The 16,043-nt window shown below is 45.1% G+C and overlaps 1 protein-coding gene across 2 annotated transcripts in view; it reads right to left on the bottom strand.

The window, feature by feature from the left end:
* The window catches only part of TMEM184B (transmembrane protein 184B), a 91,399-nt gene extending 80,894 nt beyond the window's left edge, over positions 1 to 10,505 (bottom strand). Inside the window, exons 1-2 of one of the 2 annotated variants that reach the window (XM_056523943.1) lie at positions 9,874 to 10,505; positions 4,470 to 4,618 (exon numbers count right to left, since the gene is read on the bottom strand). In XM_056523943.1, the coding sequence (XP_056379918.1) occupies positions 4,470 to 4,520 (51 nt within the window). In that variant the 5' untranslated portion in view covers positions 4,521 to 4,618; positions 9,874 to 10,505. The remainder of the gene's footprint in view (positions 1 to 4,469; positions 4,619 to 9,873) is intronic. The other variant, XM_056523944.1, reaches the window with a different exon arrangement.
* Between the last annotated feature and the right edge of the window lie 5,538 nt (positions 10,506 to 16,043).

Genomic DNA, 16,043 nt, shown 5'->3' with positions numbered 1-16,043 from the left:
TGCCTTTGTTGTTATAGATTTTTAAATGACTTCTATTAAAAAAAATCTTTACCCTTCCAGTACTTTTTAGCAGCTGCATGCTACGGAGGAAATTATTTTCTTTTTGAATTTCTTTTTTGTCTTGTCCACAGTGCTCTCTGCCGACACCTCTGTCCGTGTCAGAAACTGTCCGGAGCAGCATAGGTTTGCCATGGGGATTTTCTCCTACTCATGGACAGAGATGTCAGCAGAGAGCACTGTGGTCAGACAGAAAAAAAATTAAAAAAGAAAAGAACTTCCTCTGTAGCCTACAGCTGCTTAAAAGTACTGGAAGGGTAAATATTTTTTGAATAGAAGTAATTTACAAATCTGTTTAACTTTCCGGCATCAGTTCATAAAAAATAAATAAATGTTCTCCAGCGGAGTACCCCTTTAAGTTGCCTACTGTGATCTGGCCGTCTGTGCATTCCGGGAGTCTAGTTCTGTAACAGATAGAGGTGCACATTTTGGACACCACAGGCCTAACCCCTTGGTCACAACACATTCATGCTTGTCATCAGAGCTAGCAAATCCAATCCGACTGGGGCACTGCTGTTTCTTGTATCCTGCAGGATAAAAGAGATCCCCAGGAGGGCACGCTGCCACATAATAACAATAATCTTTAAGCCTTGCCATTGCCTAGCACCAAGATGTTATAACTTGTATTCCTGCCAATAACAGACTTTCTCAAGAACAAAATGCTCTGCCATCTATTTAGAGCTAAAAATTATGAATAAAAATCAACCAGGACTCCATTAAATACCTTATACCATGTGGGATGCTGAGTCTGCTCTTACACTAGGGAATTATTTTATAATCGATTAGTTGATTAATTTTTTCCATAAACCCCTTGGGGACCGAGCCCATTTTGACCCAGAGGACAGGAGCATTTTTTGCAATTCTGACCACTGTCACTTTAAGAATTAAAGGGTACCTTTCATCAAAAAAACTTTTGATATATTATAGATTAATGTATGCAGAATAACTTTCCAATAGCATGTTTATGCTTCTTTCTATTTAATTTTCCACTTTGAAAAAGTGACCACTAGGGGTCTCCCTTCCAGTCCTTTTTTATAGATTTCAGACTCATGCTGGAGTCCTAAATCTCAGACTGTATCCGGAACACAGACAAGCTCAGCACTGCTCCCTGCCAGGGAGCATGATCTTGTTAAATTTTATAATCCTCCCAGTTTACTGCCCCCATCATGATAAATCACCCCCTGCCTTTATTTTTATTATTTTTTTAGTTTTCTACCTTGATATTGCTCTGTATTTTCTGTTCAGTCTCAATCAGATTCACAGACTGGGAAGGGGCGTTCCTGAGCAGGCGTGAGATCATCTGAAGCCATACAGGGGAGAACCTCCTCCCTCACTCTGCTACACACAGCCCAGAGCAGTTCAGTGTGAGTCCAAAGTCTGTACAAAAGATGGGGAGAAATGTGCTCTGGACAAGTAGGGAGACACCTAGTGGCAGCTTTTTTATACAAATAAAAACATAGAAAACTTAATTTTTTTTAAAACAAAGTACATTAGAAAGATTCTTTATTTACCATAAAAGGAATGCAATAGCAAAAATTAGTTTTAATGAGAGTACCCATTTAAATGTGCGGAATGTCCGCCCAGAAACAGCCGTGTGAAGACGTTTTGCTCTAGATTTTGCTGCTGTATTTTGCTCTAGATTTTTCAATGGCAAATCCAAAGCATTTCCATCTCTTGAGAATTTGGCACATTTCTAATTTCGGCTTTAGTGCGGACCCATAACCAGGTTATTAGACAGGAGCTAAGGAGAAGCAGAATAAACGAAAGATCCGCTAGACACACAAAGGCCTGTGATGAAAGGAGGCCACACAGAGCATTAAGTACACAAGGACTAGTCGGTCACAGCTGGGTGCTCAGTGCTTACACAAACCCCGGTGTAACTTATACAGGCGTCCTCCATATTACCTCCGGGGCTGCAGGTAACAAAAGCTACAGGCAGACAATAAGCCGACAGGTGAGCTAAAGCCGCGACAAGGCAAACACAGGAGGCTCCGCTCACACGGCTTCTAGGAGCCCGAACCATAAAGACCTACATGTCTACCTTTAGATATAAGGTATGTAAGGATATAACAAAGGTCAAAGTGTGATGGCTAAATGACTGGGCCAGGGCACTTATGGGGTGTTGCCAGTACGCAGTGGTTAGTACCTACCAAAACTGATCCAAGGATAGAAAATGGGTTCATGGACAGCAAAAACTCATGGTTCCATTCACTAAAAGCAGTGTTTTGCAATCAAGGTGCCTCCAGCTGTTGCAAAACTATAACTCCCAGCATGGCCGGACAGCCTTTGGCATTTTTCTAAATTAGCTCTATTTTTAATTTGGCGCCTAAATTTCTAGGAGAGCGGGGACCCCGCAATCTCTACTGCAGCACCCCACTTTCATCAGCCTCAGGGAGCGAAGATCGCTCCGTGTCTGATGACTCACGATACAGGAGCAGGAGTATTGTGACATACCGGCTCCGCCCCCCTCATGACGTCACGCAACACCGCTTCAATGAAAGTCTATGGGAGGGGTGTGATGTCACAAGGGGGCGGAGCCGTGACGTCACGATACTCCAGCCCCTGTATTGTGAGTCAGACACGGAGCGATCTTTGCTCCCTGAGGCTGATGACAAGTGGGTGCTACAGGAGAGATCGCGGGAGGGTCCCCAGTGGCGGAATAAGATGTCTAGGGGCAGAGTAACCCTTTAAATATAGTTGAGCTTCCCTGCCTAGCAGATGGCTGGAAGTTCCACTGTGCAGGAAAAAACACCAGCGCTGCCCAAGGTCAGATTTCCCCCCATCATAAAGTAATACCCCAGAAATATGCTATCACTTTAGCAGACCTACCAAAGACTTTACATTTTTGTAATGTTTATATTGTGTTTTACCAGTTATACACCAGTTGTAGAGAGTCTAGTCTACTAGTGACCACGTTCAGACCATTGCCTGAACATATGATTTTATACTGTGAGACCCAAAACCAGAAATGGGCCGAACGCAGTCAGTGGTTAACCTGGTCTTTTGTACTCAATAGGCCCGCTGCTGATGTATACCTATGACTTAGGGTTTATACACATTACAGAATCTCTAAGGGTGGCTGTTGAGGACTGAATCAGTCGGCGGGGGCTAGAGCCGCCCGGACATGGCAGGCCCCCATAGCCACAATGCATTCTGCTTGGTACTAGGCGGAGAGAAGCTCAATAGCAAAACACCATATGCTATGAGGATTTATCATGTCTGTAGATAGATACATTAGACAGATGCCGGGGGTGCAGAACCTATAATATTTAGTATTAAAAATAAGGAATAATAGAAAGAGATGCAGGTCGCACTCGCCCAGGTAAAGTAAAAGTATCAAGTCTTTATTGAAGCATTCTTAAAATCATGCGGGTGAAGAGGCAGGGGATAGGTGCATTCTGCTTGGTATTACAGAATAAACATGTTAATCATTTGACAGATGAATTTCAGTGGTGGAAGGCTACATAGTGCGCACTGTACAGTGGAATCCTATTGACAGCAATGGGACTCCAGAATTTCAAAGCAGAAATTTCATAGTGTGAATTGACCCTTAAAGGGGTACTCCACCCCTAGACATCTTATCCCCATCAAAAGCATAGGGGATAAGATGTCTGATGGCGGAGGTCCCACCGCTGGGGATCCCCGTGATCTCGGCTGCGGCACCCCAGACATCCTGTGCACGGAGCAAACTTTGCTCCCTGCCAGATGACTGACGATGCGGGGCGGAGGCTCTTGACATCAAGGCCACGCCCCCTCAATGCAAGTCTATGGGAGGGTGTGTGACGGCCATCACGCCCCCTCCCATAGACTTGCATTGAGGGGGCATGGCCGTGTTGTCACGAAGGGGCATGGCCGATTCCCCGCAGAGCGAAAACAGCGTTCGGAACATTTAGTTCCAAACGCTGACCAGTGAAGAACCCCTTTAACTGTCCACATTTTTTTGGGCACTATCCAGCAGCGGCTTCCTCTCATTTGTACAAATTTGCGAAGTGACGTGTGCAAAATAAGTTTTGTGCAGCAACTGGGAAAACCATACACTTATGCAGCAGATTTCACATTACGCAAAAAGCTGCGCTAATAATAAATTCCCACCATGGAGTACTCCCCCCCCCCCCCCACCAAGGAGTATTGCGTAACAATGCTCTGATGCTTCACATAACCAATCTCTGGACATTACTGCCAACGCTCCAGGCTCTGTAGAGAACTGCGTGCAATGGACCCGGGCACTGTCTGCAGGGGTTTGTGCCATCTGTGCCCTCCATTTTATTGTCACACTCCAGTCACTTCATTTCACCTTACAAAGAACTATTTGTGAAGGACATGTTCAAGGGAGAACAGACAGGTTCCACACACAAGCCATCAAACGCACGAACAGATAACAAGCCTTTGGTGATGCCACTGAAGGGACTTACCTGTGATTGTGGGTGCTCGGCTAGTTGCCACAAAGCAAGCAAGAAAAGCATTAGTTAATGCCGCCAGGAGCAGATTCTGCGTTGCGAGTACATTAGGGCCCCATCGCTGGGGGGTGATCGTATCCCCCTTAGTGAAGGTGTTCTGGTACCTAAAGAAGGAAAAATATACAAGAATAAAAAAAAAAACTATTTAAATACATAGAAAATTAAAAGGTCATAAAATGACATGTATTATCCACTGATAAATGTGACTGAAAAACACATGGAACAAGTGCCTATTGTTGTCAATGGGAATTCACGCCGCAGTTCACACTGTTAATTGTGTCACAGGTTCTTGTGGCGTTTTCTTGGGCCAAAAATCCCGGAGGAGGTTTTATTTTTCCAATTTAGTGGCATTTTTAAGATCAATGGCAGTTTTTCCAAAATCCAAACATGCTCTGGGCATGTTTAAAAGGGGTATTCCACCGGGCAGCGCTCAGAACTAAATGTTTCAAACACTGTTTTCACACTGCAGGGGTCGGCCACGCCCCTTGTGATGCCATGACCACGCCTCCTCAAAGCAAGTCTATGGGAAGGGGCGTGGCAGACCCCGGCAGTGCGAAAACAGCATTCGAAACATTTAGTTGGAGGTGGAGTGTTTCAGAATCAGGGTGCTACCAGCTTTTGCAAAACTACAACTCCCAGCATGCCCAGACAGCCGAAGGCTGTCTGGACATGCTGGGAGTTGTAGTTTTGAAACAGCTGGAGGCACCCTGGTGGGAAAACACTGCCCTGCTTTATGAGCTTTTCGGAGAACACGTGCTGTACTGTATTTTCACCGCTGCCAGAAAGTTACATTGGAACGAAAAGGTCACATGGATCCGGAGGGAACTTTGGCCATAAACTGCAGACTTGGTGCACTTTTTATTCAGACAAACTCATGAATGAGCAACAAGGAAAAAAAAAACGTCATCTCTAATGGCCGGAAATGCTCAACCCCAAATGCATTAATGCTGGGGGAGCAGATCCTGCCCTTGTGGTCTGGTGCTAAGGGCGATCCCCAGCATAAAATGCATACAATGGAGAATGCCTGCAGCGGACTACAAGTGCCACAATGGCATCCTACACCTGATGAAAAGTGGAGATGTGTAACATATAGAATAATACATAGATTTAGGTGCACTACTTTCATAGGGTGTAGGATGCCATTGTGGCACTTGTAGTCTGTAGCATTTTATGTTAGGGCAGGATCTGCTCCCCCAGCATAAATGCATTCGGGGTTGAGCATTTCTTGCCATTTGAAACCACGTTGCTGTTCAACCCTTATACTTGGAGGTGTATAAACTCCAAATCTAATGCGCCTTGATTACTACTATAGGCAGCATTAAAGGAGTAGTCCGTCGCACACTTTTCTTATTTTATCCGGTCCGGGCTGCAAAAAAAAAGGAAAAGAAAAAGAAAACAAACTTTCTCTTACCTGCCTACGCGCCCCTGGCGCGTAGGCAGGTAAGAGAAAGTTTGTTTTCTTTTTTTTTGCAGTCCGGACTGGATAAAATAAGAAAAGTGCGCAACGGACTACTCCTTTAATGCTGCCTGTTCGCTTCTTACTTCCTCTTCTTACTTCCTGTTAGCCCGGCACGTCACACGGAGCTTCAGCCTATCACCGGCCACAGTTATGTCCCGCCTTGGTCGGTGATAGGCTGAAGCTCTGTGTGACGTGCCGGCGCTAACAGGAAGTAAGAAGCAAACAGCCCGGTGACCGAACACCTGTACCGGAGCTCCGGGGGCACGTAGGCAGGTAAGAGAAAGTTTGTTTTCTTTTCTTTTTTTTTCAGCCTGGAGCGGATAAAACAAGAAAAGTGCGTGTCGGACTACTCCTTTAAGGTCCACCTGTGAGGCCGGCAACATATCAGCCAACGTGGGTAGGGCTCATAGCCTTCCTCCCTCTGTATGTGTGCCCAGCCACACTGGAGGTGACTGTGAGTCGGACCTAATGCTGCTGTAATTGCCCACAGGCCCCTGGTATTGCCCATACGGCACAGGTAGGTTGGTGTTAGGTCCTGTGCCGCCTGAGTAACCTTGGCGTTGGTGTGCGGGCTCAGGTATGTCCTTCATATAAGGATACACTGGCTAATGTCTCAATTTTAAACACCAGTGTTGAGGGATTAGCCAATGTCATTGTATACATCTACCACAGTAGTGCAAATAAATGTATGTAAAGCTCCTGAATGAACAGGAAGGGAGTCTGTGTCTTTCTACATCATGTGACTTTTCACCTGTTAAATATCCATAAATATTCTATGTGCATTGTATGAACACCTGTGGGCTGGGATTATGGGGAATCCACCAGATGATACGTATATATCGGAACAATAAAGAGGTTAATCCCAGCATTATATGTTCTCTCATATATACAGAATAGGGATAACCAGCCTCACATGCCCCCCGGAGGATGAAGCGCCAGCGTGCAGGCTCGACCACTGACTGTCTGGGGGGTATTTGTGTAAAGGGGATTACTTTATATCTTGGATTAAACCCAACTATTAAAAAGGGGTTATCCAGGGATTTTAAAAAAAAATAAGACAAACACACACACACACAGCTTATTTTTTTTTCTCCAAAAACAGCACCATCTCAGGTTGTGTGTGGTATTACAACTTTGCTCCATTCACCTCATTAGAACCGAGCTGCAATATCACACGAGACCTGAGGACAGAGGTGGTGCTGTTTTTTGAAACATAACCCCAAATATTAATGGGCTATTGACAAAGAACAGATGAACCCCCTAACAACCTGCCCCTTTCTGCCCTATATATATGACACAATCCATGTGAGCACCTAAAGGAAATAGACGTGACAAGGATCAGCGAGCAGATTCCACACACACGGATCAGCAAACATCCTGATATTCCAGTCCAACCCTAAGTATAAAGTGGATAACTCTCCACACCAGTGTTTCCCAACCAGGGTGCCTCCAGCTATTGCAAAACTATAACTCCCTGAATGCATGCTGGGAGTTGTAGTTTTGACTGTCCAGGCATCCCGGGAGTTGTAGTTCTGCAACAGCTGGAGGCACCCTGGTTGGGAAACACTTCTTCAATCACTAAGCTTTATCATCTGAGATACAGGATATAATAAACGCTACAAAACATTACAGGTCACATGACTCTCTAGTCGCACCCCCTCCGCTTTTAAGTAACCTGAACGGACAGAACATCGGCCATATAAGTGAAGCCCTAGGTGCTGTAATACGTAGACATTTTAGCTTTTGTACAAAGGACACAAGTCCCAGCTCGACTGCAGGTCAGACCCCCGGCTGGGACGTAATCTGGCTGCAAAAATGTGTTACGTATCGCACTTGTTTGGTTTCCACTTGGATTTTTTGCAAAAAAATTCACAACAGCCGCACAGAGTTTTTGTGGTGAATAAAAACCCAGCACCCGGATGTTAGATGAAAGTCAATAGAGATTTATGAATCACTTAACCCACTTGGAGGTTTTTTTAACTCCTCTTTCTGCGATTTTGGGTCTTAGTGACAGTTTTTTTAAATTGCAGAATGTTGACAGAATGACAAAATCTTGGCGTTCATCAACGGAAGCACAAAACGGCATTAAAAAAACATAGCGTATCATAAAAAAAATAAAAATGTAAAAAAAATGCCAAATAAACAAATGTCAAGACAATCTCACTATTTCCCGGACAAAAAAAGCCACAAAAACTACATTGTGGGAGTGCAAAACGACAGGACAGTTTTTTGTGGCGTTTTTCTCAGGTCAAACAAACAGAAAAATAAAAACAAGTGGAAACCTAGCCCAAAACACTAAAGGGTTACATTTTACACGTGTTAAAAGATTTTATTTAGGGGGGGGGGGGGTCTCAAGGGGTTCACATTGTAGTTCGCATCTGACCCATCAAGGGTTAAATGACATGAGTGTGATCGCTAAGGTCGGTCATTAACGGTGAGTGCCGTTGCTACCCAACCCGTTTTAGGGTCCGATTGGCTCAAAAAAAAAAAAAAAAAAAAAAAAAAAAAAAATAAAGCAGGGTCAGGTAGCAAGGGCACTCACCGTTATTAACCGACCTTAGCGATCACACTGATGTCAGTCATTTAACCCTATAAAGAGTGTCAATCCAATGCGACAAAGGCCAAGTGCACATCTACATCAGAGCTTTGTTAAGGAGTCTGTTCTAGCGACAAACAACAGACCTGGATGGGTCCGTAAGGGTTTCTGTCTGGTGTCCGTCTGGAGTGGATCTTCAGATTTTTTCTTCCTCTGCTCAGCTCCAGTTTTCTCAATAGACCCAGTGAGCAGCGGTCTCCTGAATGGAACTCGGCGCTGATGTGAATGTGCCTTGACAGTTGCCCGATCGGCACCTCTACAACATGACCGGGGGTGCCGATTGGTTACTATGGTAGCCGGTGGCCTTTACCGGTCCTCAATATCTGCTATAGTAGTTTTGTGGATACCGTCTTCCTCAAGCAGGTTGTAATAGCAAAGCACCGATCTAACTGATCAACGCTATACAACAGCATACAATTGCTCAGTATAAGCAATCTAACCATTGGGGAACCAGGTGAAAAATCCCCAAAACTTGGCTTGAATGCAGCCTCATTGGGAAGGTGACCTCACAGTATGCAGGGGATCACTATACAGCAGTGTTTCCCAATCAGTGTGCCTCCAGCTGTTACACAACTACAACACCCAGCATGGGGATCACTATACAGCAGTTTTTCCCAATCAGTGTGCCTCCAGCTGTTGCACAACTACAACACCCAGCATGGGGATCACTATACAGCAGGGTTTCCCAATCAGTGTGCCTCCAGCTGTTGCACAACACCACCCAGCATGGGGATCACTATACAGCAGTGCAGGGCATCACTATACAGCAGTGTTTCCCAATCAGTGTGCCTCCAGCTGTTGCACAACTACAACACCCAGCATGCCCAGACAGCCGTTGGCCTGATCAGGAAACACTGGTCTACAGACTGACAGACATGAGTGTCCTCCAGACTTTAAGTGGATGAGCACATTGCTATAAGTCCTGAACATCAGGGGACGCCATACCGTGTAAATAAACATCACTGTCCAAAAACTAAACTCTTGGTGCTGCCCCTAGCAACCAATCACAGCGCAGCTTTCAGTTTTGAAACACAACATAAGAAATGAAAGCGAGGCTATGATTGGTTGCTAGGGGCAACAGCTGGGAGCAGGCGGCACACTAACTCCTTAGAGACATGAGATGGCTGCTCCCAGACCAAAACACATGGGCTGTACGAGCCAGACTAGGCCCCGCCGCAGTATAGGGGAGCGCAACAGGCGGGACAGCCAATCACAGCGCAGTATCCAAGGCAGAGCCCCAAAATAAGAGCGCCAAGAGGTCGTGTGGCCGGAGCAGCCAATCGTGTCCCTCTATACGTCCTTACCGTAGAAGGCACCGGGCATCCGGCGGTGTTCACACCAGGCAGTATAGATCGCAGTGCGGTACCGGCCGCGGATAAGCTCATCCAGGCAGAGGGAGAGCTGTGTGATGTGCGGCTCCAGATCCGCTATTCCGCGCATGCGCCGCAAGCTGGCATCCCAGCCCCGTGCCTGCCTGGCTCTGTGTACACGGCGACGTCAGGGCAAGAGGGAGAAGCGCCGACGTCATCACCTTCCCTGCAGTCTCCGCCCACCTGCGATGGAAGGGGCGGGGCCTGGAGGCTGTGACGTCAGCTGCTATTTAAAGGGATGTGCACGTTGCTGGGTCTGTGGCGTGTAAATAGATTAGAGAGGAAGAGATTACAGGAATGGCCGCCCTGTGCGCACCGGATGGCTGGAATAGCTGGAGCCATTTACCGGATTGTGAGACACGGTCACGTGGGCGGGTGCTTCACGTGATTCCGATTTTATCACGAGGGCAGGTGTTCCAGCTGTTGCGAAGCTACAATTCCCATCATACAAAAGAATCAGCGTTCCCCAACCTGTGGCTCTCCAGCTGTTGCAAAACTGTAATTCCCATCATGCCCAACCACATTGTAGTTTTGAAACAGTTAGTAAAGTTTTTCTCTGTGTGAACACATGCATACCTATTTTAACACCTTAAAGGGGTACTCCAGTGGAAAGGTTTTTTTGTTTAACCCCTTGGGGACGGAGCCCATTATAACCCTAAGGACGGGAGCATTTTTTGCACATCTGACCACTGTCACTTTAAGCATTAATAACTCTGGAATGCTTTTAATTTTCATTCTGATTCCGAGATTGTTTTTTCGTGACAAATTCTACTTTATGTTAGTGGTAAATTTTTGTCGATACTTGCATCATTTCTTGGTGAAAAATTCCAAAATTTGATGAAAAAATTGAAAATGTAGCATTTCTCTAATTTTGAAGCTTTCTGCTTGTAAGGAAAATAAACATTCTAAATAAATAATATTTTGATTCCCATATACAATATGTCTACTTTATGTTTGCATCATAAAATTGATGAGTTTTTACTTTTGGAAGACATCAGAGGGCTTCAAAGTTCAGCAGCAATTTTTTAATTTTTCACAAAATTTTCTAAATCAGAATTTTTCAGGGACCAGTTCAGGTTTGAAGTGGATTTGAAGGGCTTTCATGTTAGAAATACCCCATAAATGACCCCATTAAAAAACTCCACCCCTCAAAGTATTCAAAATGACATTCAGTAACTTTGTTAACCCTTTAGATGTTTCACAGGAATAGCAGCAAAGTGAAGGAGAAAATTCAAAATCTTCATTTTTTTAGGGGTAATAGAAGAAAAAGCCCCCCAAAATTTGTAACCCAATTTCTCTCGAGTAAGGAAATACCTCATATGTGTATGTCAAGTGTTCGGCGGGCGCAGTAGAGGGCTCAGAAGGGAAGGAGCGACAGTAGGATTTTAGAGATTTTTTCTGAAATGGTTTTTGGGGGGCATGTCACATTTAGGAAGCCCCTATGGTGCCATCACAGAAAAATAAAATAAAAAAACACATGGCATACTATTTTGGAAACAACACCCCTCAAGGCACGTAACAAGGGGTCCAGTGAGCCTTAACACCCCACAGGTGTTTGACGACTTTTCGTTAAAGTCGGATGTGTAAATGAAAACATTTTTTTTTCCACTAAAGTGCAGTTTTTCCCCCCCCCAAATTTACAATTTTTACAAAGGGTAATGGGAAAAATGCCCCCCAAAATTTGTAACCCCATCTCTTCTGAGTATGGAAATACCCCATGTTAGGGCGTAAAAAAAACTACACCTTCAGCTGTGGCAAAACTACAACTCCCAGAATGCACAAAGACTCTCAGTGATTCCAATCCGTGTGCCTCCAGCTGTTGCAAAACTACAACTCCCAGCATGTACGGTCTGTCAGTGCATTCTGGGAGTTGTAGTTTTGCAACAGCTGGAGGCACACAGGTTGGAATCACTGAGTTAGGAAACAGACTCTAGCTCAGTGTTTCCATACCAGTGTGCCTACAGCTGTTGCAAAACTACAATTCCCAGCATGGCCAGACAGTCAAGGATGCTGGGCGTGTAGTTCTGCAATATCTGGCCCTTCAGATGTTGCAGAACTACAACTCCCAGCATGCCTGGACAGTCTGGGCATGCTAGGAATTGTAGTTATGCAACAACTGGGGAAAAACAGTTTGGAGACCGCTAAGTAGTGGTCGCCAAACTGTAGCCCTCCAGATGTTGCAAAACTACAACTCCAAGCATGCCCAGGCATGCTGGGAGTTTTAGTTCTGCAACATATGAATGGCCAGATATTGCAGAACTACATGCCCAGCATCCCTGACTATCTGGCCATGCTGGAAATTGTACTTTTGCAACATCTGGAGGGCTACAGTTTGGAGACCACCGTATAGTGGTCTCCAAACTGTGACCCTCCAGATGTTGCAAAACTACAACTCCCAGCATGCCCAGACAGCCTTTGGCTGTGTGGGCATGCTGGGAGCTGTAGTTTTGCAGCTTTTAGAAGGCCACAGTGAAGATCACTTACTGCGATCTTCACTGCAGCCTCCACCGCCGCACTCCATTCCACTGCCGTCGATGCCGCCTCCGCCTGTCCGGTAAGCCGGCGATATTCCCCACCTCGCCGCCCGTGTTCCCCCCTGCTCTGCCCGGACTTCGATCGGTGGGCAGAGCGGGGGAAATGAACTCTAACCCGCCCCAACTGCCATTGGTCATCAGCCTGATCGACCAATGGCAGGGGATAGGAGGGGGTGGCAACACTGCCACCTCGCTACTATCCTTTAGGATGGTCGGAGCTGTCTCTGACAGCTCCGATCATTCTTATTTTCCGGGCGATGGGGTCACCAGTGACCTGCTTGGCCCGGATCGCGGCAAATCGCTGGTCTGAATTGACCGGCATGGGGGGGTCTCAGGACCCCTCTAGGCATTGCCACGGGATACCTACTGATAGATATCAGCAGTCATCCCGGTCCGATCACCTCCCGGCTAGCAGCGGTGATCGGAAATGCGGAGGGCGTACAGGTACGCCCTCCGTCCTTTAAGTACCGGGACGCAAGAACGTAACAAGTTAAATAAACTGGTTTGTAAATTACTTATATTAAAAAATCTTAATCCTTCCAGTACGTATTAGCTGCTTAGTACTTAAGAGGAAATTCTTTTCTTTTTGGAACACACAGCTCTCTGCTGACATCATGACCACAGTGCTCTCTGCTGACATCTCTGTCCATTTTAGGAACTGTCCAGAGCAGCATATGTTTGCTATGGGGATTTTCTCCTACTCTGGACAGTTCTTAAAATGGACAGAGATGTCAGCAGAGAGCACTGTGCTCGTGATGTCAGCAGAGAGCTCTGTGTTCCAAAAAGAAAATAATTTCCTCTGTAGTATTCAGCAGCTAATACGTACTAGAAGGATTAAACATTTTTAATAGAAGTAATTTACAAATCTGTTTAACTTTCTGGCACCATTTGATTTAAAAAAATAAAAAGTTTTCCACCGGAGTATCCCTTTAAGGCAGCGTTTCCCAACCACTGTGCCTCCAGCTGTTGCAAAAGTACAACTCCCAACATTTCCATGCTGGGAGTTGTAGTTTTGCAACAGCTGGAGGCACACTGGTTGGGTAACACTGCCTGAAAGACACAATTTACATTTTTGCGTTTTCGGTCTTCCGCCTCATCTTTTAAGACCCATAACTCTTTTTTTTCCATTCACAGACCCATATTGTACTTTTGTAATGACACCTCTAATTTTACCATAAAAATAATATTTGTGGGGGAAAAAAGAAAAAAAGATGTTATGTAACTTTTGGGGAGTTTGGTTTTTACGCAGTGCACATTATGTTAAAACTGATATGTCCTCTTTATTCTGTGGGTCAATATGATTAAAATGATACCCAATTTATATCGTTTCTTATTATTCTATATCTATAAAATGAAAAAAAAAAAAGTCAACTTATGCTTAAAAATTCCTTATTCTGTCTTTGGTATTTTTTTATGTTTATGTTGGTATGTTTCCGTACAAAGCCATAAGAAAGATGTTGTCTTTTTTTGGGGGGGAGAGGGGGGGTTGCATTTTTTTATTTATTTTTTTTTATCAGGCAAGGAGCCTTTATTAGGGATGTCCCGATACCATTTTTTTAAGACCGAGTACCGATATTTTTTCTTAAAGGGGTATTCTAGGAAAAACCTTTTTTTAATTTTTTTTATATCAACTGACTCCAGAAAGTTAAACAGATTTGTAAATGACTTCTATTAAAAAATCTTAATCCTTCCAATAACTATCAGCTGCTGAAGTTGAGTTGTTCTTTTCTGTCCGGCAACAGTGCTCTCTGCTGACATCTCTGTCTGTCTTGGGAACTGCACATAGTAGAAGAGGTTTGCTATGGGGATTTGCTTCTACTCTGGACAGTTCCCAAGACAGGTGTCATATGAGAGGACTTAGACAGAAAAGAACAACTCAACTTCAGCAGCTCATAAGTACTGAAAGGATTACGATTTTTTTTATAGAAGTCAATTACAAATCTGTTTAACTTTCTGGAGCCAGTTGATATATAAAAAAAGGTTTTTCCTGGATAACCCCTTTAAGCACTTGCCGATACCAATTACTGATACTTTTTGCATTGTTTGCACACACTCTCCCGCTGTGAGAGCAGAGAGATCGGGGTAGAGATGTGGGTAGGATTCCCGCTCTCATTGGGGCAAAGTTGCTGTCTCTGAGTCAGGGGAAAGCAGGGGCTTCATGCAGCCTCCTTATCCCCGCAGCTTCCTGAAGCTGCGGGGAGCGATCCTCTGCTCTCCCTGGCTTTGATTACGGAGGAGCGGGCAGGAAGCTGCGGGGGAGTGGGGATTGTTAGCCCAGCACTGGCAAAACACATAATATGGCACATCATCGACTTACCGCATCTCCGTGATACCTACCGGCAGGACACTGTAACAAACCTCCTCCTCATGTAATCTCCTTACTACTGTGGTCACACACTGAAGCAAACCTCCTCCTCATGAAATTACCTTACTACTGGGGTGACACGGGGGTGCTGGCTGGGCAGGTGCTTCGGGTGAGCGGGTGCTTCAGATGCTGGCTGGCTACTAACTTTCTTGCAGCCTGCAGAGCAGCGTCCCCATCAAGAGCACGCTCTAGGTGGCTGCCTATTTTGCCTGTAGGCATCACCGTCCCTGTGTTTCATTGTATACATATTCATAATTAACCTCTTGGGGACACAGGGTGTATATATGCATCCCCGATCCTTAACTCCTTAAAGACTTAGGGCGTACCTGTATGCCCTGAGTCCTCTCTCGTTCTTTAATGCGGGGCCACAGCCTCTAACAATTGCAGGGACCCGTGGCTAATAGCACCTGGCACTGGTCGCGGTGCCGCGCGCTATTAACCCTTTGGACACAGCATTCAAAGTTGATCGCCGTGTCTAAAGTGAAAGTAAAATGCTGCCGGTTAGCTGAAATTGCGGCGTCCAGAACAGCTGTAGGACACAAGGAGGGTCCCCTACCTCCTCGCTGTCCGATTGCCGAATGACTGCTCGGTGCCTGAGATCCAGGCATGAGCAGTCAAGCGGCAGAATCATCGATCAATGGTTTCCTATGAGAAACCATTGATCAATGTAAAAGATCAGTGTGTGCAGTGTTATAGTCCCCTATGGGAGCTATAACATTGCAAAAAAAAAGTGAATAAAGATCATTTAACTCCGCGGCGATCCGATCATCCAGCATGGCGGCCGGAGGTCCCCTCACCTGGCTCCGGCTGTCTCCCAGGGTCTTCTGCTCTGGTCTGAGATCAAGCAGACCAGAGCAGAAGATCACCGATAATACTGATCAGTGCTATGTCCTATGCATAGCACTTAACAGTATTAGCAATCAAATGATTGCTATGAATAGTCCCCTATGGGGACATAAAAAAGTGTAAAAAAAAATGTGAAAATATCGCCCCATATTCGGAAAAAATAGAAAGTTATAAGTGGTTAAAATAGGGCAATTTCAAACATACTAATTTTGTTGAAATGGTTTGAAATTTTTATAAGCGGTATAATTATAGAAAAGCATATAACATGGGTATCATTTTAGTCGTATTGACCCACAAGAAAACTTGTCATTTTTACTGGAAAGTGTACAACGTGAAGACAAAACCTTCCAAAATTTGCT

Source organism: Hyla sarda, chromosome 6 (genome assembly GCF_029499605.1).
Source record: "Hyla sarda isolate aHylSar1 chromosome 6, aHylSar1.hap1, whole genome shotgun sequence".
NCBI classification, from domain to species: domain Eukaryota; kingdom Metazoa; phylum Chordata; class Amphibia; order Anura; family Hylidae; genus Hyla; species Hyla sarda.
This window is presented reverse-complemented; position numbering and strand designations above follow the sequence as displayed.